Source organism: Coregonus clupeaformis, chromosome 28 (genome assembly GCF_020615455.1).
Source record: "Coregonus clupeaformis isolate EN_2021a chromosome 28, ASM2061545v1, whole genome shotgun sequence".
NCBI classification, from domain to species: domain Eukaryota; kingdom Metazoa; phylum Chordata; class Actinopteri; order Salmoniformes; family Salmonidae; genus Coregonus; species Coregonus clupeaformis.
In genome coordinates, this window is record NC_059219.1 from 27,207,773 (window position 1) to 27,234,373 (window position 26,601).

The 26,601-nt window shown below is 43.6% G+C and overlaps 1 protein-coding gene across 1 annotated transcript in view; it reads left to right on the forward strand.

Annotated features, from left to right (window-relative positions):
• The first annotated feature begins 7,063 nt into the window (after positions 1-7,063).
• Positions 7,064-26,601, forward strand: part of LOC121543411 (semaphorin-3ab-like) — a 59,221-nt gene continuing 39,683 nt past the window's right edge. The window contains exon 1 of the mRNA XM_045208829.1: positions 7,064-7,709. Within this exon, the coding sequence (XP_045064764.1) occupies positions 7,601-7,709 (109 nt within the window). The 5' untranslated portion in view covers positions 7,064-7,600. The remainder of the gene's footprint in view (positions 7,710-26,601) is intronic.

Genomic DNA, 26,601 nt, shown 5'->3' on the forward strand with positions numbered 1-26,601 from the left:
GAAAGGGTTGTTTTGCAAAAGATACTGTTTGGTCGTTTCTTTTCTTTTCTTCCAGAAGCATTTGGGGGAACATGTGACTCAAACAAGGACAATATGAAGGGACAATATGAAACGACAATGACTGGAGGAGAGGAAACAAGGAGGGTGTGGCCGATTCCATCATCAACAGTCCATTGGAAGAGGAGACTACGGGGAGATGAAGTGTAGTGGACTACATTCCAGTGTCTGCAATGAAATATAGACATGTGTAATACATATTTGTGTCATATTCTTATGTATTAATTTTTGTAGAATGATGTTTGATGTTATTGAATACATGTGAGGATCTTAGATGTTTTTGTTTATTTCGGTGATGCTTAGGGACAGGAATTTAGGCAGGGAGAGTTCCACTGTACGGTCCAATGGGTTGACCAGCCTTGCAATGGATGTTTTTGGATAGGATTTTGTTTGCAGGGGCTTACATGTGTATTTAATTGCATCATAGTTTCAAATGCATTTACATGGGTTATGAGTTTATCTGGAGTACCGAAGGTGGTTGCCTGGGGCAGAGGGACCGTGAGAGAATGTTACTGTCTTGATTGATGGATGGAAGGTTGTTGGATAGACAGTTTTTCGCTCTTACACTCCATAGAGATTTGTTCATATTTCATAGTAATGTATTCACACTTCATAAAGATAGTAATGTATTCACACTTCATAAACAGTTATTCATATTTCATAGAAAGGTATTTACACTCTAGAGGAGAATGTTTTTGGTTTAATGTTAAAGATACTCAATAAGATAAATTGTTACTAGTCATAATCCTATACTGTTTGTTTTCGAGACTTTTAGTTTGTCTCGAAGGGGGGAATATGTAGTGTATTAAGATTATGTCTTTGTTAAATGTTTTTCATGAAGAAATGGAATGTTGTTTATGTTAGTATCAAGAGGGAATGTTTTAGGTGTAACGCCACATATAACAGACAGGAAGTGTGTTGTAGCCAGGGGAGACTGGTGATTGGCCAGAAGAGGGAGCATCATTGTTATAAATAGGGGGGAAAACTAAGGAGAGGGCAGAACGAGCAGCCATTCTGAGGCGTCACTCTCCGGGTGTCATGTCACCTGTCACTCATGCTGAAGCTTCTGATCTGAATAAACCTTATGATCAACGTTCAGTATGAGCAGACTCCTTTTGTTCATCAGCAATAATTGCCACCACTCACTCGATACGACAATAGTCATCACAATAATGAAAGTGAAGTCACGACACTAGCTATTATGCTCTCTTGGGTAAATAAATGAAACTAGCTCCAGTAGTCTAATCTTTTTGAGTGTGAACTGTATTACTGTACTGTATTGTATTATACTGTATTGTATGGACTGGAATTGTGCACATCGTTCAAACCATGTTAAAGCAGTGCGAGAACATGTGATTCTGGTGCAGCACATGCGGCCTACAAAGTATAGGCTAGCAAATTTGATTTTAATTTGGAAATACAATAGGGCCTATTTGTATAATTAGTAGGCTGACGCATATATTTCCCCTAATTTTATTAGCCTACCTTCATTTTCTCTCTCTGTTGTTGCTTCATTCCTTCCTCGCTTTCAACAGTTAAATGAAATAAGTTTTGTTGTCCTTATCTTTATCATTCTAATGACATCCTTGAATAATATAGGACTCAAATTAGATGCAGAAGGCTTTCACTTCTCTTCACAATGATTGAATGATTATGGGTCTGAACAAATAACTGCTATAGCCTACCGCCATCGCGCGTTCACTCTTCTTTCAAACTACCCGTGAGTTCTATTGGCTGCTCTATTTAACATTCAGCAAACAAGAGCTTGCGTCCCTCTTCGAATAGTCTATTGGTATAAGAAATGCTAAAAAAATAATGTCCAGCAAGCTATTCTAGTCTAGATTTTCCTGCATGGGACTCCGAGCGTTTTTTAAGGAGAGAGGCCAGCGGAGCACAGGTGCGTGCGTATTGCGCAAGAGACAGAGGCTGTAAGTTAGAAGCTTATTATGCATAACCCATCATTAATTAGCTAAATATAAGGCTAATACTGCATTGAATTTATTACCTGAAAGAGGTAGGCTTGGACATCTAAATATAGGGCTATATATCAATCTAGAACAGGATTATCTATTTTGGATGCAATTTGAATGGAGTTGATGGATAGAGAGAAAGACTGCGAGAGAGTGCTCACACGTACACTGATTTAAAGCAACGATATTCGAGTGATAGGCTGTTTTAAAACTCTGCAGCTACAGTAAAAAAATATATATCTTTACAATTAAAAAATAAGGTGACCCCCAAAAGCCAGATAGAGCTGGTATTCGGTCTTTCTATTACTGTAGCATAGACTATGCAGCAGCAAATGTATGCCTACCTGTCACAAGAAAGAAAGTTACCATGTTAGGTTTACATGCATTGTAAACCCCCCCCCGCCAGAGCATTGATGATTCATCATGCAGAGGCCGTAGAGATTTATATATAATTTAACAGTTCCATTTCATGCCATCCTGTTCATATATATAATTTATTATAATTTACCAGTATTCTCTCAGTTATTTATCCCAAGGAAAAGGGAGTGGCTTTGGGCGGTAAATCCCGATAAATCTAGTTAACCGTGTTCCCGCCATTCAACCCTAACACACAATTCAACTTTAACAGTGCTATCCATCAGACTTTGAGATTAAGATATTTTACATTGTAATACCACAGGGGCAGCAACACTATACCCACCCACAAACACATTCACCCCTGTCTCTTAGACATTTCTCAGTAGTCCTATTGTCCATCCCTGTATTACTGTTTCACTACACCGGGGTATAGGGTCCATCCCTGTATTACTGTATCACCACACCGGGGTATAGGGTCCATCCCTGTATTACTGTTTCACTACACCGGGGTATAGGGTCCATTCCTGTATTACTGTTTCACTACACCGGGGTATAGGGTCCATCCCTGTATTACTGTTTCACTACACCGGGGTATAGGGTCCATCCCTGTATTACTGTATCACCACACCGGGGTATAGGGTCCATCCCTGTATTACTGTATCACCACACCGGGGTATAGGGTCCATCCCTGTATTACTGTATCACCACACCGGGGTATAGGGTCCATCCCTGTATTACTGTATCACCACACCGACCCCCGAGGTATCTTGTGTCTCTCTTCTATTTTTACCGGCAGGCGCTGAAAGCTTCTGGGAGCTCCTTGTCAATGACCGCTCATTATGCGACCAACAACATGTCACGATTTATTAAGACGTCCTTACTCAGCAGCACTGTGCTCCCGTCCCGCCCAAGGCATCACAAATAGATTGGTGGCGAAGGGTCCTGTTGCTGCTGCCGCGTCTCCTAAAGGGCGTGTTGCGGCATATCTCGCCTCCCCGCTCCCAGTGGGGATTGATACAGGTAGAGCTGCCATTAGCTCTGGTAGATCAGATACATGGGACCTGGGTTATGAGGGAGAGAGAGAGAGAGAGAGAGAGAGAGAGAGAGAGAGAGAGAGAGAGAGAGAGAGAGAGAGAGAGAGAGAGAGAGAGAGAGAGAGAGAGAGAGAGAGAGAGAGAGAGAGAGAGTGAGAGAGAGAGAGAGAGAGAGAAGGAGAGACAGACAGAGAGAGAGAGAGAGAGAGAGAGAGAGAGAGAGAGAGAGAGAGAGAGAGAGAGAGAGAGAGAGAGAGAGAGAGAGAGAGAGAGAAGGAGAGACAGGCAGAGAGAGAGAGAGAGAGAGAGGGGAGAGAGAGAGAGAGAAGGGAGAGAGAGAGAGAGGAGAGAGAGAGGAAAGAGAGAGAGAGAGAAGGGAGAGCGAGAGAAAGAGAGAGAGAGAGAAAGAGAAGGAGAGACAGAGAGAGAGAGAAGGAGAGACAGAGAGAGAGAGAAGGAGAGACAGAGAGCGAGAGAAGGAGAGACAGAGAGAAGGAGAGAGAGAGAGAGAGAGAGAGAGAGAGAGAGAGAGAGAGAGAGAGAGAGAGAGAGAGAGAGAGAGAGAGAGAGAGAGAGAGAGAGAGAAGGGAGAGAGAGAGAGAGAGAGAGAGAGAGAGAGAGAGAGAGAGAGAGAGAGAGAGAGAGAGAGAGAGAGAGAGAGAGAGAGAGAGAGAGGTCTTTTCATGTCTATCCACACATCCTTTTGTTATGGGCAAACATCTAAAAAGCCTGTTTAGACTAAAGGGGTGATGATGTATGAGGGAGTGGGAGTGTATGCTCTTCCGTTGAGGCATACACACACACTTGGGTACAAGTACGTGCACACACACGTTCTGTGGAATTGTTAAGAGGGACAAAGCATTACTGGGAGTGTTGAGAAATGATGGTGCACGGACATGGACAGACACCAGTACACACACACACACACCCTCCCACCACACACTATAGCCATGCAGTATCTACTGTCAGGTTGTATTTTTGTTCTGTGACTGTTGCAGTGGTGTTGAGGTGTGCGAGCTGACACATACAGTGGGGCAAAAAAGTATTTAGTCAGCCACCAATTGTGCAAGTTCTCCCACTTAAAAATATGAGAGAGGCCTGTAATTTTCATCATAGGTACACGTCAACTATGAAAGAAAAAATGAGAAAAAAAAATCCAGAAAATCACATTATAGGATTTTTAATGAATTTATTTGCAAATTATGGTGGAAAATAAGTATTTGGTCAATAACAAAAGTTTTGTCAATACTTTGTTATATACCCTTTGTTGGCAATGACACAGGTCAAACGTTTTCTGTAAGTCTTCACAAGGTTTTCACACACTGTTGCTGGTATTTTGGCCCATTCCTCCATGCAGATCTCCTCTAGAGCAGTGATGTTTTGGGGCTGTCGCTGGGCAACACGGACTTTCAACTCCCTCCAAAGATTTTCTATGGGGTTGAGATCTGGAGACTGGCTAGGCCACTCCAGGACCTTGAAATGCTTCTTACGAAGCCACTCCTTCGTTGCCCGGGCGGTGTGTTTGGGATCATTGTCATGCTGAAAGACCCAGCCACGTTTCATCTTCAATGCCCTTGCTGATGGAAGGAGGTTTTCACTCAAAATCTCACGATACATGGCCCCATTCATTCTTTCCTTTACACGGATCAGTCGTCCTGGTCCCTTTGCAGAAAAAACAGCCCCAAAGCATGATGTTTCCACCCCCATGCTTCACAGTAGGTATGGTGTTCTTTGGATGCAACTCAGCATTCTTTGTCCTCCAAACACGACGAGTTGAGTTTTTACCAAAAAGTTATATTTTGGTTTCATCTGACCATATGACATTCTCCCAATCCTCTTCTGGATCATCCAAATGCACTCTAGCAAACTCCAGACGGGCCTGGACATGTACTGGCTTAAGCAGGGGGGACACGTCTTGCACTGCAGGATTTGAGTCCCTGGCGGCGTAGTGTGTTACTGATGGTAGGCTTTGTTACTTTGGTCCCAGCTCTCTGCAGGTCATTCACTAGGTCCCCCCGTGTGGTTCTGGGATTTTTGCTCACCGTTCTTGTGATCAATTTGACCCCACGGGGTGAGATCTTGCGTGGAGCCCCAGATCGAGGGAGATTATCAGTGGTCTTGTATGTCTTCCATTTCCTAATAATTGCTCCCACAGTTGATTTCTTCAAACCAAGCTGCTTACCTATTGCAGATTCAGTCTTCCCAGCCTGGTGCAGGTCTACAATTTTGTTTCTGGTGTCCTTTGACAGCTCTTTGGTCTTGGCCACTAGTGGAGTTTGGAGTGTGACTGTTTGAGGTTGTGGACAGGTGTCTTTTATACTGATAACAAGTTCAAACAAGTGCCATTAATACAGGTAACGAGTGGAGGACAGAGGAGCCTCTTAAAGAAGAAGTTACAGGTCTGTGAGAGCCAGAAATCTTGCTTGTTTGTAGGTGACCAAATACTTATTTTCCACCATAATTTGCAAATAAATTCATTAAAAATCCTACAATGTGATTTTCTGGATTTTTTTTTTCTCAATTTGTCTGTCATAGTTGACGTGTACCTATGATGAAAATTACAGGCCTCTCTCATCTTTTTAAGTGGGAGAACTTGCACAATTGGTTTCTGACTAAATACTTTTTTTCCCCACTGTAAATGCTCCTGTTTATCAAAGCTTTTATCCCCACCACCTCAGTGCTGTTAGTTGCCTGCCGTCACAAACCGTGAGAGGAAACAGAAGGGGTCACACCTGCAGGGGCAGAGGGGTTGAGAGTTGGGGAAGGGGAGTACCACAGAGCCAGACCAGGTTCACTATAGGATGACTTTAACAGTGACAGGATCCCTCACTGACCTGCTTTACTAGAAAGACATGTTTTTAGATTTCCATATGGACCAGGTTTCTAGACTGCGACATTCAATCAAACCCGTTTTTCCTTGTTTGTGGGACAAGTCAAAAACCAAATGGCATTCTTTATTTGCTGTGAAGTTGATATGTTTGGACTCCTGCACTCCATAGAAGTGTAGTACAACAAACAGTTATTCATTGAAACATGCCTTTGCAGAAACAATATACATGTTTAACTAACCCTGAATGCCAGCTCACTGCTTTTCATTGCATAGGGCATTAGATAAATGCATATTAATGTTGTTCGTTTTAAAACCAGGTTTGACCAGAGAATACCTGCTGAGTTGCATGCTACGCAGTTTGTCTGTAACTGCATGGAGTAGAGAAGAGGCTCTGTTAGAGAAGATAGTATGTTAGAGAAGAGAGTATGTTAGAGAAGAGAGTATGTGTGAGTCTGTTAATGTGTTACACCTCTAGACTAAGGGTGCTGGGGCTGACCAATGACTGCAGAAGAGAAAGAAAGAAAGAAAGAAAGAAAGAAAGAAAGAAAGAAAGAAAGAAAGAAAGAAAGAAAGAAAGAAAGAAAGAAAGAAAGAAAGAAAGAAAGAAAGAAAGAAAGAAAGAAAGAAAGAAAGGAAAACAAAAGAGAGAGAGAATAGAGAAAGACAGAACCATGTGCACAGGACTTTCTCTTCTATTTCACAGTACTTCAACGTTGCTGCTCAGTTCACTCCCTCCCCCTCTCTCTCATTCACACTCCCCCTCTCTCTCGCTCAGCTGCTCTCCCTCCCCTCCTGTGGATGGTGTAGCACTCTCTCTCTCCCGCTCTGTCTGGCGGAGCCGTGGACAGGATTGGAGGCTAGTAGTGAGTGACTGCGGAGAGAGAGAGAGACTGAAGAGAAGAGAAGAGAGGAGAGCAGAGCAGAAGAGAAGAGAGATCTATAGTAGCAGCATCTCTGCTGGATACCTCTTCAATATTTAAAGCAGAATCTTTCCTCATCCAGCTCGAGCATCACACTTCCCACCGGACCCCCCATCACCCAACCCTTACCAGGGGGACTTATGTACAGCACAGAGGGTTTACCACCCCGGACATCCACACAGGGAGCCATGTGAGACCCCCTTGCGCTGCTGAAATCCCTCCAAAGAGGTGCTCTGAATCGGGATTGAAACCAAGGATTGTATCCCCCCTGCCTGAAACCCCCTCCAGGGTTTGTGGATCTTCTCTAGCTGCGGGAGGAGGAAGGGAAGGGAGGGACTGCCAGGTCTCTGCATACCCAGCTGGGAGACACTCTTCTCTGGGCAAGTGTGGGGTGTGTGCCCCCCTTGGGCTGGAGGCCAGCGCTCCAGCACCATGGATTACCTACCTGGGATTGTACTGCTGCTGCTGTCCTGTGGGGCGGTGGTGCCGGGGCAAGGGGAGCCCAAGCACAGCGTCCCTAGGCTAAAGCTTTCCTACAGGGGTAAGTGTGTATGTTCTCCCCCCCTCGGCTCTCTGGTTCTTTCTCCAGCATAGCTCCAGGAGATATTGTCTGAGTTACTCTCTTTTTCCTCTTTGTGTGCATTCTTTCTCTTTCTTTCTTTCTTTCTTTCTTTCTTTCTTTCTTTCTTTCTTTCTTTCTTTCTTTCTTTCTTTCTTTCTTTCTTTCTTTCTTTCTTTCTTTCTTTCTTTCTTTCCCTCTCACTCTTCAGTGTATCTTCCTCTCTGTCTGCTCATCTGTCTACGTTTCTATTTTCTCAATAATCTCTCTCTAATTCTTCAATTCTCTCAATCTTTTCTTTCTCTCTCTCTCTCCTGCGTCCTTTCTCTCTCTCTCGCTCTCTCACTCTCCTGCTTCCTCTCTCTCTTTATTTCTCTCTCTCCTTCCCACTTAGAATAATGCATTCTCCTTAGCCCTAGGTTGTATTCTCCTTACGGTCAGATTGTTTCCATATGCTGACAGGGGACTTGGATAAATGTATGTATTGGCCCTTGCATTTATTTTCCCCTTCCACTGTCCCCTTCAGAACTACCGCTGCACTGGCTTTGGAGCCCTTTAATGGCTCCTGGTCCAAGTTGAAAAGGGCTCTGCTGTGAAACACATAAATACACACGCACACACACACACACACACACACACACACACACACACACACACATACAGAGGCACACATGTACGCATATACACGACCAAGCACACACACACACGGACATGCAAATTCATGTACACACACATTTTAAGGGGGTAATCAGGTCTCCCTAATTCTCATTAACCACAAAATCGATTTACCAGCTATTCTCCAAAGTCAACAAGTACTTCTGCTTCTGCTTAGGAGAAAGTCTGCATGCACACACACACATTTCTTACTGTTTTAACAGATATACTGCACATGGAAAAGACATGCAATGGAATCAGGGGGTTGTTCAGGAGGACACACCTCTACAGAATGGTCATGACAGACATGATGTCTCTATGATGTAGAATAAGGACCCCTATGGACTAGACCCCAGATGAGTGTATCACTCATCAGTCATACATCTGGCTGGGTACCATTCATACGGCGCTCGTGTGAGCATTTGTCGGGCGAGTCAACATGTTATTCTGCCTTCCCTCTGTGTTATTTTGAGGTAGAAGACTGTGGAGAGCCCTCAGCGCCGGCTCTCTCCTCTCTCTCTCACACCCTAGACTAAATCAAGCTCTTTGTAATGGCAGACCTTTCATCTCAGGACTGAAATAAACCACAGACATTTTTGGCATATTTTGGGACATTTCGTTTAATGTCGGTCGTCTGAGAGGCGAGCTGTTGCGGTTCTTTGTCCAAAACATGACCAAAAGTATATGGCTTCAGAGTTGTGTGGTATCTCCGTTTTCTGTCTCTCTCTTCTCTCTCTCTCTCTCTCTCTCTCTCTCTCTCTCTCTCTCTCTCTCTCCGTCTCCTTTAAAAAACTATGCATTCTTAAAATTTACGAACATGGGCAATTTGTCCTCTTTTCTCAGGCTAGGAATAAGGTTTCTGGTTCAACTGGTTTAGATGGGTGTTACTGCTTTGAAATGAGTGTCACGTAATTTTTTATCCAATGAGAGAAGAATTCGATTTTGTAAGTGGTGAATTTGTGTTTGGGTCTTTTCATTGAGTTTAGATTTAACTTGTCCACAGTACGGCCTGCATGTCTTGATGGTAACATCGTAAAAATGAACATGACATAAAATTCATTTTATCACAGAATAAATTCAATTTATCAGCATTTTGTAATCGAAGTATACATTTTAGTCATTTAGCAGACGCTCTCATACAAAGCAACATTTAGGGTTAAGTGCCTTTCCCAAGGGCACATCAATAGATTGTTCACTTAATCAGCTCTGGGATTCGAACCAGCGACCTTTCGGTTACTGCCCCAACGCTCTTAACCACTAGGCTACCATTAAATGGCTATACAGTATATATAAGGAACCATGCATTTATTTGCGGTATGTACTGTAAGACCCTGATCTGTCTCTAGAGGGCACTATGTTAAAGATGTTTCTCTGTGCGGTCAAGGGTCAAGTAGAGTGAAAAAAACGCCGTAAAACTCAGCTCCACCTGCGCCGCCTCCGCATCATATCCTCCTGAGGTAACAATGTACACCAGGAATAGCCTAGAGGCATCATGGGAAAATGTGTTTTGCTTCATTAAACAGTTCCCAAGATTGAGCCATCTGTCAGTTGACTAGAACTACAATACTATTTTTCTCTGATCTCCCCCACTCGTTTTTCTGACATGTTGCTGTCTGACAAGGCAGGAAAGATGTGTCATTGATGAAAGGTGTCATTAGGTAATACAAAGCTGTACTGCATTGTATACAGTGGGTGATTTAAATGTGTAGTCAGACCAACCAAAGCATATCAATAGCTGTCTGTCTCTAACGGTCTTGCTGCAGCTTGGTGTGTGTGATGACTCAACACCCTCTCTGTCTGTCTCTAACGGTCTTGCTGCAGCTTGGTGTGTGTGATGACTCAACACCCTCTCTGTCTGTCTCTAACGGTCTTGCTGCAGCTTGGTGTGTGTGATGACTCAACACCCTCTCTGTCTGTCTCTAACGGTCTTGCTGCAGCTTGGTGTGTGTGATGACTCAACACCCTCTCTGTCTGTCTCTAACGGTCTTGCTGCAGCTTGGTGTGTGTGATGACTCAACACCCTCTCTGTCTGTCTCTAACGGTCTTGCTGCAGCTTGGTGTGTGATGACTCAACACCCTCTCTGTCTGTCTCTAACGGTCTTGCTGCAGCTTGGTGTGTGTGATGACTCAACACCGTCTCTCTGGTGATTTCCTCTTCAGACTGAAAGTGGCCTGTGTATGTTTTCTGCCGGGGTGGGATGTGTCAGATCTGACACAGACACAGATAATTAGACACCCGGCTGAATGTGGTGACGAGTGTGTGTGTGTGTGTGTTTGTGCGCAGTGTGTGTGTGTGTACTTGTGTATGCTCATACGCATGTGTGTGTGTGTATACAAGTGTGTGTCTCAGAGGTAGAGGGGTCAACAGGTGTTGGATGGCTTTCTTGATGACTGTCGATGGAAACCTTTCTGTTCACACCCACACATTGGCTGATGGAGAGAGGGAGAGAGGGAACAGGGGAAGGAGGAGATGAGAGAGGCAGGGAAGCGTTGCTTTAATGAAGGGTGCTGGCAGACATACAGTAGACTAGGCGGGAGAGAGACTGGTTGTTAAGTGAAGTGCCATTCATTCTCTCACCCTCTGTGAATCTGGCATAGTAATTAAGTCAAATAAACGACGAGGAGGAATTCTTCAGTGAAGGACAGTCAAACGAGCACAGAGTGAACATTTTCCTAGGAGAAGGATCATCAAGCGAACGGAGAGCTCTTTCCCTAAGGAGGGATACTCAGACAAGTGCAGGAGAGCAGTTTTTGTCCCCGGGAAGGACAGTCAAACAAATGTGGAGTGAGCAGTTTGTGCGGGAAGAGAAGGACGGAAAAACTAATGCACATTGAGTGACCATTCTCCTGGGAAGGCTGGCGAAGCGAGTCCAGAGTGAATGATTTCCCTGTGGGGTCAGTCAGTGAGACATTCCCAGTGAAGGATCTGTCCTCAGAGGGCCAGAGTTATGATCAGAGTTAATGATTTTTTTTCTCCCTCAAGTAACTGGAGATTAAGTCCAAGTTAAGGTGATCGTTTACAGTTTCTTAGATAATGTTGCTTAGATTGTGACTAGGCCGCAACTAGGCCCAAGCATTGAATGGATCATAACATTTTTAATTTTAGTCATTTAGCAGATGCTCTTATCCAGAGCAACTTACAGTTAGTGAGTGCATACATTTTTTTTTTTTCAATACTGGCCCCCCGTGGGAATCGAACCCACAACCCTGGCGTTGCAAGCGCCATGCTCTACCAACTGAGCTACATAGGGCCCATAAGACAAAGAAAGTCACAGTTAGCCAAATATTAATTATAATGCTCAATGTCATTGCATTGATTATACTCTAACGCAGATCAAGGCATAGGTTATTACAGCATTGTCTTTCACACAGCAGTGCAACCTGGACATACTGTACCTGAACATACTGTACTGTATTACGGTCATCCCAGTAGTATTCAACCTGGGAAACACTGACCCCTGCAGGTTAAAACAAGCACACACATTCAAGTTTAATATAAATAAATAATTGGTCATTTAGCAGATGCTCTTATCCAGAGCAATTAGGGTTAAGTGCCTTGCTCAAGGGCACATCGACAGATTTTTCACCTAGTCTGCTCGGGGATTAGAACCAGCGACCTTTCGGTTACTGGCACAACGCTCTTAACCACTAAGCTACCTGTTTTATTAGTCATACACTACATGACCAAAAGTATGTGGACACCTGCTCGTCGAACATCTCATTCCAAAATCATGGGGTCGTTAATATGGAGTTGGTCCCCCCTTTGCTGTTATAACAGCCTCCACTCTTCTGGGAAGGCTTTCCACTAGATGTCGGAAAACATTGCTGCGGGGACTTCCATTTAGCCACAAGCATTAGTGAGGTCGGGCACTGATGTTGGGCGATTAGGCCTGGCTCACAGTCGGTTTTGATGGGTTTGAGGTCAGGGCTCTGTGCAAGCCAGTCAAGTTCTTCCACACCGATCTCAACAAACCATTTCTGTATGGACCTCGCTTTGTGCACGGGGGCATTGTCATGCTGAAACAGGAAAGGACCTTTCCCAAACTGTTGCCACAAAGTTGGAAGCACAGAATCGTCTAGAATGTCATTGTATGCTGTAGCGTTAAGATTTCCCTTCACTGGAACTAAGGGGCCTAGCCCGAACCATGGAAAAATTGCCCCAGACCATTGCACGTGGTGATCTTGTGTGCGGCTGCTCGGCCATGGAAACCCATTTCATGAAGCTCCCGACAAACAATTATTGTGCTGACGTTGCTTCCCGAGGCAGTTTGGACCTCGGTAGTGAGTATTGCGGATGATTTTTATGCGCTATGTGCTTCAGCACTCGTGTGGCCTACCACTTCACGGCAGAGCCGTTGTTGCTCCTAGACATTTCCACTTCACAATAACAGCACTTACAGTTGACCGGGGCAGCTCTAGCAGGGCAGAAATTTGAAGAACTGACTTGTTGGAGAGGTGGCTGTCACGAACGTTGAGAGTTGGGTCGGACCAAGGTGCAGCGTGAAAAGCGTACATGTTTATTAATTAAATAAACATTCAAGAAAACAAGAAACAATGCACCGTGAAGTCCAAAGGGCTATACACATACCAGCCTAACAGGAACACAAACAAGATCCCACAACCCAGGCAGGAAAACTGGCTGCCTAAGTATGATCCCCAATCAGAGACAACGAGCGACAGCTGCCTCTGATTGGGAACCACACCCGGCCAAACATAGAACTACAAAACATAGATTCTCACACCCTGACCAAACTACCTAGAGAATAACAGTCTCTCCAGGTCAGGCCGTGAGAGTGGCATCCTATGACGGTGCCACGTTGAAAGTCACTGAGCTCTTGAGTAAGGCCATTATACTGCCAATGTATGTGTATGGAGATTGCATGACTGTGTGCTGAATTTTATACACCTGTCAGCAAGGGGTGTGGCTGAAATACCCGAATCCACTAATTTGAAGGGGTGTCTACATATAGTGTAGGTACAGGATACACATGGTATACACTGTCCAACAAAATGCTTACTTGCAGGATCCTTCTTGACAATGCAACAACAATAAGAAGTAATAAAAAATAAGAATAAGAACATAAAGTAAATGGCTCAGTAGAATGGAATAAAGGTTTTAGCATAAGTATAATACAGGAAGGCACAATTTATAGTCCAGTATTGACATGTGTATCAGAGAAAGGAGGGATTGGGGGGGCAAGTGTTTTAATTGTGCAGTATTAGAAATAGTAATTAAGAGTCTGGTAGCAGCAGTTGTGATGTGTGTGTGTGTGAGTGAGTGTATGTGTGCTAAGGTGTGGAGAGTCAGTGCAGGTGGACAGTCCAGTTCAAGTGTTCAGCAGTCTGATGGCTTGTAGATCGAAATTGTCTCTGAGCCTGTTGGCATCAGACCTTACGCTCCGATACCATCTGCCCGTCGGTAAGGGAGTGAACAGCTCGTGGCTGGGGTCCTTGATGATGCTGCGTGCCTTCCTGAGGCACCGTTTCATTAGATGTCCTGGATGAGTGGGAACACTGCCCCAGTGGAGGGCTTTGCGGTCAGAATGCTCTCGATGGTAGTATTTGGAGAGGTTTCCGGGGTGGTATGTCAAATTTCTTCAGCCACCATAGGAAGTAGAGGTGCTGTTGCGCCCTCTTGACAGGAGTGGTGGTGTTGTTGGTCCATGTAAAGTCCTCGGTGATGTGGACGCCGAGGAACTTAAAACTGCTGACTCTCTCAACTGAAGTCCCGTTGATGTGGATCGGGGGGTGTTCACTCCTTTGCTTCCTGAAGTCAACAATCAACTCCTTTGTTTTGCTGATGTTGAGGGAGAGTTTGTTGTCCTGGCACTACAATACCAGTTCACTTACCACCTCCCTATAGGCTGACTTGTCGTTGTTGGTTATCAGGCTTACAACCGTGGTGTCATTAGCAAACTTGATTGATGTCGTGCAAAGCCACATGGTCGTGGGTGAACAGGGAGCACAGTGTATGCATGCGAGAGACAGACCGAGACAGTGAACGAGAGATGAACCATAGCAGCATGAGAAACTATTGTGATCGTGGAGCATGGGGGAACTTTAAAAGGCTTGTTAAACAACCTGATAATTACTTTCCTCTGGGGTAATTACTGGGCCCTTTAACCTCCTTAATGAAGAGCCCAGTCGTCCCGCAGTGACCCGTTTCGGATGGGTGGAACTGTAAAAGAGGAATAGAGGGAAGAGACTAGCCCGCCATCGGAATTCACTCGGAACCTTTCAAAATAGACACTCTCTCTCAGCACGGAACCGCACTCCAACTCAACGCAGTCTGGAGTGGAGCTAACCCATAATAACCCCCGTCGAGATCTACAGAGACCTCTGTCGCGCCGACCTTCTCTCCTCCTCCCTCAGTTCAGTCGCTCTCAGGCAGCTCGCAGTACCGCAGCCCCTAAGTACAGTTTTTAGTCAGGCTCCTCCAGTTGATTCTCTCTATTTCTCTCTCTGTGTTTGTGAGTGTGTGAGTGTGTGTTTCTCTCTCTCTCTCTCTCTCTCTCTCTCTCTCTCTCTCTCTCTCTCTCTCTCTCTCTCTCTCTCTCTCTCTCTCTCTCTCTCTCTCTCTCTCTCTCTCTCTCTCTCTCTCTCTCTCTCTCTCTCTCTCTCTCTCTCCCAGTCAGCCTAGTTAACAGGAAAAAGAAGCCTACCCCCCCATTCCATCCCAGGTGGAATAATGTCAGTACTCTGAACAGAACACAACACTGGGCAACTCCCATTACTGTGGGCCACAGTTTGTGTACTGCAGAATGAGTCAGCTTGTGTATAACACACAGGGTTGCACAATGACATGATGGCTTTGGAGAACAAACATTCATTAATCAAGGCATTTAATGACCTGTGAAATACCCTTTCATGTTTTATAGTGTTGCTTGAAGATTAGTGATGAGGCTACAGATGTTGAATCTTAATCTTAAACAGATTCACTACATGGAACAACAGATAGCCCCCAAAAAATGAATCTAAAGGAAGTTTGTTTTGAAGTGTGTATCCAAATCTGAGAGATACATGTATAAGAAAGATCAGGAAACATATATTTAACCCCTTATTTTTGTCACTAAACAGTCTCCATATATACTTCCATTAATGTTTTCAACTGGTACCGGGGGACCTTCAGAAGAGTCTTGTGAGGCCTGTGGGCGTCCTAGAGCAAAACAACCGACGTACGTGTTCGTGAGCTTCTAACGTTTACACAGAGGGGTATTATTGTGTAGCCCAAACTGTTCGGACGCTACAGACAGAAGTTGGCAGATCGGCTGTACCGACTTCAGATGAGTCCCGCTTGTGGGGGGTCGTAGAGCAAAATGGAGAACACCATCGTGTTCGTGAGAGTCTATTAGTTTGTAGACCAAACCATGCGGACGCTACAGACTATTTTGTGAGAAGACTGATTTTCGGGATGTCTCATGGTCTGACAAACACCGCTCAAGCTCTGTCACCTTTCACTGCAGATGCGGAGGTGTTACATAGGCAGATGTGGTGGATTGTGACGAATCCAATGCACACAAAAAAACATATCTCTAGCTTAAACTGACAGATTGTTACAGGGATTTGTTTATTATGCTAATTATATTCCAGTGGGGGCACGGACATCAACCTTAGGGTTAAAGCAAGTGGGGGAAAACTGACTGGGAGATTGAATATGTCCATAAACACTCCAGCCTGCTGGTCTGCACATGTCTGTGCCGGCAGACTTGCGAGGGTTAACATGCTTGTATGTCACAGACACAATGTGTGGCTTGTATTTTTGGCACTTTTCTACTTAATTTCTGTTCCATATGTGACCAACCGGCTCGATTCGGTCTTATGTAGCAAAATTTGAAATGATGTTTTTTACATTGGATAAAAGAAGACTCAGAGCTAGAAAATGGTATATCATACACTACAGTTGAGGAACAATGGGAAAGTAATTCTGCTTTGAAAGTTGATAAACTTGTAACCTCACTTTTGAGAAAGTGGCCCTTGAATGTTTTGGTACACCTACTGGAGAGCTCTTCTTTGTCTACACCCATTCAGCATCGTTCACACCCTCTTAAGCTTTAGCCCCACACATCTCTTTAAGGATTCACATGTGAGGCCATGTACTAAATAACCAAAGATTTCAAGACTAAAGGCTGGTTTATACTGCGGGTGTGTTTGTAAATTTAATCTGGAGTGCCAGAGTGTGCTCTGGGCGTTCGTAAACTCAGAGCGTTGTCAGATTGTCCGTTCGTAAATTCAGAGCGTTTCGCTCTCGGAGCGTTCAGCGCGCACACTGGACGCTCTGGCCGAGGAGTAGGGTTGATCCGAGCGTTCTGACCAAACAACACCAGTCAAGCACCCAAGCTAACTAGCTAACGTTGGCTAGCTTGCTAGCTACTTCCAGACACAAATGAGAGAACAGCTCACTCTGACCATTTTACTCGCCCTTGGTGACCGCAACTGTGCTGCTGGCAACAATTTAATTACGCTTTTTTGCCAATGTTTACTGACACCGGCCATATTCAACAGGTGTTGAGCGTTCGTAAATTCGTCAGTTATTCTGCACTCTGGCACACAGACGAGATTGCTCTGAAATTGGAGTAGATAGCCAGAGTGAATTTACCAGCTACGTCTATCGACAGTTGTCGCAGTGACATCATGAACATTCTATTGAAAGGGTTACTTGCATAATGGAGTATTTTGTTTAGACATGTAGCTAGCTAGCTAGCTAAACAATGAACCATAATCACAACTCATGACATTACTACCATGCATGAATCTGCAGGTAGCTAACCAACCAGGTTCAATGTTAGCTAGCTAACATTAGGCTATAACTAGCAATGCAAATGGCTTTGAGATACAAATAATATTACTACACAGATCATACACGTAACGTTAGCTAGCGAGCCAGCCAGCTAACATTAGCTAGCTAGCTAACAGTACACTTTAACTTGAAATGAAACGTGTAATATCTGAAAATGTAGCTAGCTTACCCGTATACATGGATGGACGCTTCTCCCTTTCTGTCATGGATGCCATGGTTGCCCTTAGTTTGAAGATGTAATCCGGAGACAGGTTTTTATACAAAAGCCTTCTGTGTGTTCTCCTTTCGACTCTGTCTGCATATTTGCAATCAAACGGCAGAATTTTCTCCATCTTCTTAGCTATCATACTCTAATTCCACTGATTTCAAAACTCGGTCCTCCAGAAATTGGAGAGCAACACTTATGCAGTTCTACTATGTGATATCTTTCAAAAAAGCAGCGTTAGAAAGGATTACCTACACATACTGACCAGCTCATGTTATAGACAGAAGCGCGCTACATGGCAGACCAATCCAAACTCATCTCTTGGCATGTCCAGCCCACTCATTATCTCAGCCAATCATGGCTAGCAGGAAGGTTGCTGTCTTTTTCCGTGGCTAAACCAACTAGGTTCGTAATTTAACAATTATATTAGTATTTACAGATGGCATACTAGTTGATTATTAATGCACATGAAAATTCACATGTTCCAGAAGGCATTTCTGCCCAAAAAAAGCATTTAGATTTTTTTTTAAAAGTTTACGTTCAAATGTCTCTTCTGTGAAGTAGTGACGCGCGACATACGCCTAGTTTCCTGAAACAAGTCACATTTGGAATGGGACGTTGTCATATTAGTGTTGAGAAATGTGTGCTCTTTAGAGTTGTGTTGACATTCACAAGCTGTGGTTTGGTGTTGATGTGTTTCGGTCAAGTTCAGTGCATCTCCCAAGATGTTTATTTTGCCAAGGCAAAGCATTCAAATCCCAAAGCAAATTCCATGTAGAACTTTCATTGTCAACTACACAGAAGATGACTGAGTTTGGAGAGTATTTATTTAACCTTTATTTTGACAGGGAGTCAATGCTGAGACCAAGGTCTCTTTTCCAGATGTACCTGTTTAGCACAACATTACACATCAAAATACAATATACACATTAAAATACACATTATTATACACAACAATACATGAAAAGCAAAACACAGTCATAAAAAACACATTCATCAGTAAAAAGGTCCCCTAACAGCCGTCTGAAATGCCCTAGACAGAGGCACCAATTCCTCTCATTTTAAAGTGCATTGGAGATCATTCCACACGTAAGGCAGATTTACCCAATTCAGTGGAGATTGAAAAGATCTCCAGAGTTAGCCATCCCTGAGACCGGGTCTGGTATCTCGTACGTCTATAAGTTAACAATGAAGTAAGATACGGCGGAAGTTTATCCTTATGGAATGGATGTATACTTGTCATTTAGCCTATGGTTACTGTGAGGACATTGGGTCCAGTGTGTGACAGGGATGACTCCTATGTTTTATGTATAGAGGGTTTGGTTACTGAGTGGACATTGCAGCAGTGTGTGTGGACCAGACCCACCTGCTAAGGCTTGTCAGTCAGCCACAAGGAGCGCCACTCCAGAGTCATGTTTCGCCTAGGCTAACGTCTCTATGGTGTGCATGTGTGCGTGCATGTGTAAAAGTCTCTGTTTGTCTGTCTTTGTGTGTGCCTGCATGAATGGGTGTGTGTGTATCTGACTGTCTCTCTGCCTGTCTGCCTGTCTGCCTGTCTGTCTGTCTGTCTCTCTGTCAGTCTGTCTCTCTGTCAGTCTGTCTCTCTGTCTCTCAGTCAGTCTGTCAGTCTGTCTCTCTCTCTGTCAGTCTGCCGCTCTGTCAGTCTGTCAGTCTGTCTCTCTGTCAGTCTGTCAATCTGTCTCTCTGTCAGTCTGTCAGTCTGTCTCTCTGTCTCTCTCTCTGTCAGTCTGTCTGTCAGTCTGTCTCTGTCAGTCTGTCTCTCTGTCTCTCTGTCTCTCTGTCTCTCTGTCAGTCTGTCTCTCTGTCAGTCTGTCTCTCTGTCAGTCTGTCTCTCTGTCTCTCTGTCAGTCTGTCTATGCGTGTGTCACCTTTTGTGTATATGTTCATTATGTGAGCGTGAGTCTCTTTGTGTAATCTCAAACTCTTTGGTAAGCCTTAGTAATGTTGAACATTATGCAAAGCTTGACTACATACATACCATACTAACAGTGGAGGGCAACAGACACGACCTCACCAACCACCGCTGTCTTTGAAAACCCAATACATCAGTGGGTCTAATGATCTACCAATCTTTCCCTTTCAGCAAAGCTTAGTGGCTGTGTGTGTGCCTCAGTGATTGCACGTGTGTGTGTATGGTTTTGCGACTGCCTGTGTGTGTGTGTGTGCACATGATTTCATCATAATTTAAACCAGGGACAACAGTGACCCGCCTGTGGTAACAGGATCATTTAGTCCTGTATGAGTGGGCATTCTGTTTGGGGTTGAACTGTTTCTGTGGTCATGGGCTGGTTAAACCACTCTCTGTGGTCTACTCCCAGTGTCAGGCGGAGAATCCAACTAATTAAATGGATCCACATACGGTCCTTCTCCCTCTCTCTAATTCTCTCTCTCTCTCTCTCTCTCTCTCTCTCTCTCTCTCTCTCTCTCTCTCTCTCTCTCTCTCTCTCTCTCTCTCTCTCTCTCTCTCTCTCTCTCTCTCTCTCTCTCTCTCTCTCTCTCTCTCTATCTCTCCCTCTTTCTCTCTCTTTCTCTCTTCTCTCACTCTCCTTTTCTCCCTCTCTCTCGCTCCCTCTTGCTCTCCTGCTGCGGTTCAAGGAAAAACAGGAATGTCATGCGGTGACTCAGAAATATAGTATTTCGCCCAAGAAAGATGAGTACCACTGTAAGCTGAAATTCTATCCATACTTACCCACACATATAAAGAGTTTGTGGTTGGGGATGTCTTGTTAGGGTGGCTGATTCATATCCTATGGTGGGTTGAGTTGACCTACCCACATCATGTTAGAAAGTAAAGCATGAGTTGTAACGTAGAATACATACTATATGAACGTACTGTTTGTAGCTACTGTAGGAGAGGAGCAACAAACACGGAGTGAATATTCACTTTCTGTGCATCATAAAGGATGGTTACTCTCTAAGGAATAGCTACCACTATGGAGAAATCATAAAGGATGGTTACTCTCTAAGGAATAGCTACCACTATGGAGAAATCATAAAGGATGGTTACTCTCTAAAGAATAGCTACCACTATGGAGAAATCATAAAGGATGATTACCCTCTAAGGAATAGCTACCACTATGGAGAAATCATAAAGGATGGTTACTCTCTAAGGAATAGCTACCACTATGGAGAAATCAAGGCAATAATGATTGGTTCACTTTTCAACAAATAATCTGTCAAAACAGGCATAAGTACAGCAAAGTGACCTCAGAGTCCAACCAAGGTGCATGAAATGGAGAACAAACTGAATGTGCATAAAATATTTATCTAAACCTTCAACAGAGTCCTTGGGTTTAAACGTAAATAGTTCCTATGTTTAAACGGTGTGTCAGTGTCACTAAGGGCGAGACACCTGTATTTCAAGTTCCTGTTTACACTCGCAGCCCTTTACACTGTCAATCGTCGGTTCGGATGAAAAATCCATTGGTTATGGACGTTTCTTTTTAGTAACCGTTACCGTGGCAACCTGCCACACACACCTGCAGTTGTGAAACAGGGAGAAGAAGGGAAGAAAAAAGAGAGAGGAGAGGAGAGGAGAGGAGAAGAGAAGAGAAGAGAAGAGAAGAGAAGAGAAGAGAAGAGAAGAGAAGAGAAGAGAAGAGAAGAGAAGAGAAGAGAAGAGAAGAGAAGAGAAGAGAAGAGAAGAGAAGAGAAGAGAAGAGAAGAGAAGGCTTGTGGACATCCCAGGGCTTAAGATAACATTCAAACAATTTGTTGCTCAAAGCCTCCCCCAACTTTCCATCAAAATGCGTCAACCACCTGTGCTTGCTCTGCAGCGGAGGTTGGCGTGAGAGCACTGAAAAAAACACACCGCGCAACACACCGAGAACGGAGTGAGAGAAAGAGAGATAAAGAGAGATGGATGCCAAACCAGACTGTTGGTGTTGGGTGGGAGAATGGCGTTTTTCTTTTCCAAAGTCTGCTATTGTTCTTTGAAAGATAAACAGGTAGCTTCCAAACCTGCAAGTTCTGTTTAGATTTATCTTCAATCACTTCCTCTCTCTCTCTTTTGCTCTCTCCACACACTCTTCGCACGTAACACACACACACACATGCACACACACACACACCCACACACACCCCAGCCTCACACACACAGACACACACACACACTTGTTTTTCTATCCCCGTGGTGACCTAAAATTGATTTACATTCAAAATCCTATTTTCCCTAACCCTAACCCTAACACTAACCTTAAACCCTAAACCTAACCCTAATGCCTAAACCTAACCACTAACTCTAATTGTAACCCTAACCCTGATACCCTAAATCTAACCCCAAAGTTTAAAATAGCTATTTTCCTCGTGGGGAAAATGGCTCTCAACAAGGGAAAATTTTCCTCGTTTTACTATCCTTGTGGGGACTTTTGGGGATTTCAGTTCCCCACGACAATAGAAGAACAAGACCACACACACAATCGACATACACTTCTCCTGTCAACCCCATCCAGGAAACAGGAAGTTATGCCAACAGATCTGGGACATCACTAGTTACCACAGCCACAAAGTCAGAAGGCCTGCTTACTCAACCAATCAGATGAGTGAGTGTGATGACACGTATGCCATCTCAGAAGGCCTGTCTACCCGACTAGTCAGATCAGGGAGTGTGATGACGCGCATTCAGGTTTGCGGGAAATGCCTCATTTTCGAAATGGCGTATCAAGTTCAAGTTTGAGGATCAAATAACTAAATACATTCGGGAACAAGAATTGGCAACGTCACTAAAATTCATAACATTGAGAAAGGACAAAAGTTTTGGGCGAAAGGGTAAGTTGTCTTTTCTCTATGAGATAACTAGTAGCGAACTGTTGCTACTCTCATCTAAAATGAGCTATCTAGCTAACATAAGGAATTCCATTCCAAGCCTTTCATTCTAATAGTAATATATAATATTATTGACCTTCAACAGATGCACAGCCTTTGGCAGGAAGAAAACAGTACAAGTCTCCCATTCAATAGGCCCTTTTCACGATGACGTCATCTAACTTCCGCCTCTCCGCGTAGCAGGTTAACTTCACTTCCGTTCGCCCGTAACCTGAGACTTCTCAACGAAAATACAACTGTTGACCACTAACTAGCAAGCTAGCTACTTGAAGAAATTCCAAAAGGTACGTTTAAGTTAAATTAGTAAAGTTAAGAGTAATAATGTTTACGTATATGCAATGGTTTGTAACTTGCTAACGTTATTGTTAATTCATAATTGTTCACTGCCTTAGTTACTTAAAAGTGGGCTAACGTTAGCTAACAACAACTTAGTACCAGATACCGATAACGTTAAAAGGTAGCGTTACATTGCTGCCTGGCTGTAATGTAACAAGTTTACTTAGCTAGCTATCTAACCCTTTGTTAGGCAGTTAGTTTATTCATGAATGTATAGTAACTCACCTATTCAAATACTGTTGTGCATGATAGCTAGATAAATATTGATTCCTGGTCAAAGCTGAATGTTAATTTAGCTGTTTCTTTTCTCTCGGTGTCTGTATCGCAACAGTATCCCATCCAACACCGAAGCATGGCACAATCTTCGAGAAGATGCTATTGCAGTGTACCATTTTGTTCAAACAACAAACAGAAATTCCCGTATCTGAGTTTTCACGATTTCCCTGTTGATGGAGAAATACGTGCCCGTTGGGTGAGGGCGATCAGGAGAGATGAGGGACCAAGTTTTAAGATTCTTCGTGGGAGCACCTTTGTTTGCAGTCAGCACTTTCCCCCTGAGGATAGATACACATCGGCCAGTGGACGGATCCGTATTAAACAGGGATCAGTGCCGTCTAGATTCCACTGGAATGATTGGGGTAAGGATAGGTAGACAGCGTTAAACGTAATACTACTGTAATCCAATAATATATTACTTGTACAAAATGTTTAATAATTTAATCCTGATGCAATATAGCTGCTACATTTTGTCATTTTAGGGACTGAAAAGTGATTACCAAAATGTATCATGACAAGCATATGGTTAATTTCACACATATAGGAGGCGGCTCACAAGCTCGGGAGTCAGTTTACCAGCGAGCAAGAAAGCGTCTTGGTGTTGCTGTCCTGGATGATTCTGATCATGAGATGCCTGACAGCACAGAGGGTGCTTTGCCTGCAGTGACAAACGATCACGACTATGCCTGCCGTCCTTCTCCTGGTTAGTATTACAAATAAGAGTAACCATGTATCTGTTTGGCAAAAAAAGTAAAAGTATATGGCAGTTAAGTAAAAATACTATTTTATACTACGATTTGGAGTAACTGGTCTCTCTGTGAAAAGACTTGGCGTTTTAAACCTCATCCATCTTAGAAGCTTCTTCAGTTTTATTTATTGAAAATGGGATGGGATAGATGAGTAATAACTAACCTACCAACATGTATGCTTTTTCTTCCCCTTAAGGTAAACTGGACAGTGCTACTCAAAGAATTCGAGAGTTGGAGCTGCAAGTGTTGTCCCTAGAAATTGAGATCCAGCACCTGACAGTTAAGAAGCAGCATCCACTCCTTTTTAATTTTTGTGTCACAGATGAGGACTATCGCTACTACACACGATTCAGCTCAAAGGAGGTCTTCACCGTGTTTTGGGATTCTGTTTATCCCTCTGCTTCACGGCTTGTATACTGGTCTAAGGCACAGCAAACGGCACATGTGACACCTAGCCCTCACCGAAAACTTCCACTTATTGATGAACTATTTATGTTTCTGTGTCGTGTTGCAGCTGGGCTTCAGGAGAAAACCTTGTCTACCATCTTTGAGGTCAGCCTGTCCACAGTTAGCCGCATCATTTTATCATGGACTAGCTACCTTTACCAGGTTCTTGGCTCACTGCCGGTGTGGATGACAAGAGAGCAGGTGCAGGCCACAATGCCTGATAAGTTCAAGCTCTACTGCCCTCAGGTGAGAGTTATAGTAGACTGCACCGAGATCCGCTGTGAAACACCATCCTCCCTCTCACTACAGTCAGAAACCTTTTCGAGCTACAAAAATCACACCACCTTTAAAGGGCTGATTGGTGTAGCTCCATGTGGTGTTATCACATTTGTATCAAAGCTCTACACAGGCTCCATCTCCGACATGGAAATAACACGGAAATGTCAGATCTTGCATTTACTTCAGCCCGGAGATGAATTAATGGCGGACAAGGGTTTCCTGATCGAGAGGATGTTGTCAGAAGTGGGGGCAACACTCGTCATCCCTCCACTGAAAAAATCTCCTCAGCTCAGCAGGGAGGACACTCTTAAGACCCAGGCCATCGCCCGGCTGAGGATTTTAGTCGAGAGGGCCATACGGAGGGTGAAGGAGTACCATATCTGGGATGGGCTTGTTCCTCTTTCCACAGTGGGTTCAGTGAATCAGCTGTGGGCCATCTGCTGCCTCATGTCGAACTATCAGGGACCTCTTGACATTAAAGGAGACAAACCAGTCTGATGTTTTTGTCAACTGGAAGTTGTATATTTCCTGAGTAAGCTAGATGGGCTGTAAATAGAAGTACTTTTATATTACTGTATTGTATGTACAAAAAAATGTAAATATGAATTAACTTTGTTGGTAATTTAATTGATCTAATGTTATACTGTATGTTTTTGTTAAGGGTAATAACTTTTTCATAGCTATTAATGAACCTAATGTGATATATTGTAAAAATATCCAACTATTAACCATGTTATGTGCTTATGTGTCATGGCACTGATGGAACTATTAAATATATGTTTGCAAGCAACTGCTTCCAATCCTTTTTGATTTTGGTAAGAGCATTTACAACATCGCAATCCTTTTCAAAATTTGTATTTCAATACATAGATATACAGTATATAACACAATGAAGTTCATTTGCAGTTAAAGAAAAACATGTAGACATTTACATCACAATCCTTTTCAAAATGTGTGTTTCAGTACATAGGAGATATACAGTATATGACAAGTTAATTTGCAGTTAAAGAAAAAAATGTCAAAGGTTCACCTTCCACATTTACCTTAACACTATTTACACATAAAATTCTGCCTTATGTTTTATAACTTAAGAAGACATCCATGTAGATGTTATAATAGAAATGATCAAGCTTCTGTCGCATTGAGTGGATAATCTCCTCATCCCTAAAGATTCTCTCAACTGTGAAGTCAGTGCGGGTATCTGTAATGAAGTCACACCACTGAAGTCCGCTTAAGGCGAGTTGGCCTTGAACCTGATAGTAGTATTTGTGGCTCTTCTTAAGGCAGGCCTGGCCTTTAACTGTGATCAGGTGTTTAACTTGGGTAACATTTTCAACATCGCAACTCTTAACCTCAGCAAGACCAAATGGTGGTGCTTCTGTTGGGCAGAAGACTTTAGCATCCGGGCTGGCTGCAAGGTGAGGTGAATCAGGGTGGATGATGACCCCGCATTGTTTCAGAGAGACATCACAAAAATCAGAATATTGCCTCAGTATCTCAGGTTCCAGATCCAACCCTCTTCTCATAGCAGCTGTCTGAGGAGTTCCTCTCAGAATGCGGGTTGCCAAAGCCTTGGCAGACAACTCCCACACGAACATGGCATATTTCACGGAATCTGCTGGCTGTCAGTCGGGGTTTGCGTACCTGGCTCCACAGCTGGCATTCTGACTGCATTCTTGTTTCTGCTTCAATAGCAGCAGACATCTCCTCTGACACAATCAGGCTGTCCAAATGACATTGTTGTATGTAGTTGGGCTCAAAATCAATGGGAAATTTAAAGTTGTAACCTTCAATAGGCAACTGAGGAAACTCACTGGCACCAGGGTGTTTAATAATATCTCTACTTAATTCTAGAGGGCACTGGTAAGAAAGCACAGACCCAAATGGCACAGGGCCAAATTTAGAGTCCACCAAATTAAGGCCCTCAAGCCCGTGCAGCAATTTGCAAATCCCTGGTTGTGGACGGATGTCTTTCAGTTTCTCAGCACTGGCCATGACGTGAGGATCCGGAATAGGCCCTGGCATGAAAGTGAGATATGTCAAGTTTAGATTTCATTAAATGCCACCTTATCTTTTTCACTAAAAAAAGACAACCACACTCATCCAGTCTCGTACATGCTTCTAATACAAATAAAAAAATATCCACTGAAAGTCTATATAAAAAGTAACAAATAATAATCACTTTTATGTTTGTATTATTTTAGAAATGCACTAAAGTCTTTGTGCTCTAGTACAGGCGGGGGCTCATTCAGACTCACCATCATAGGCTCGGTACAGTGTGCACTT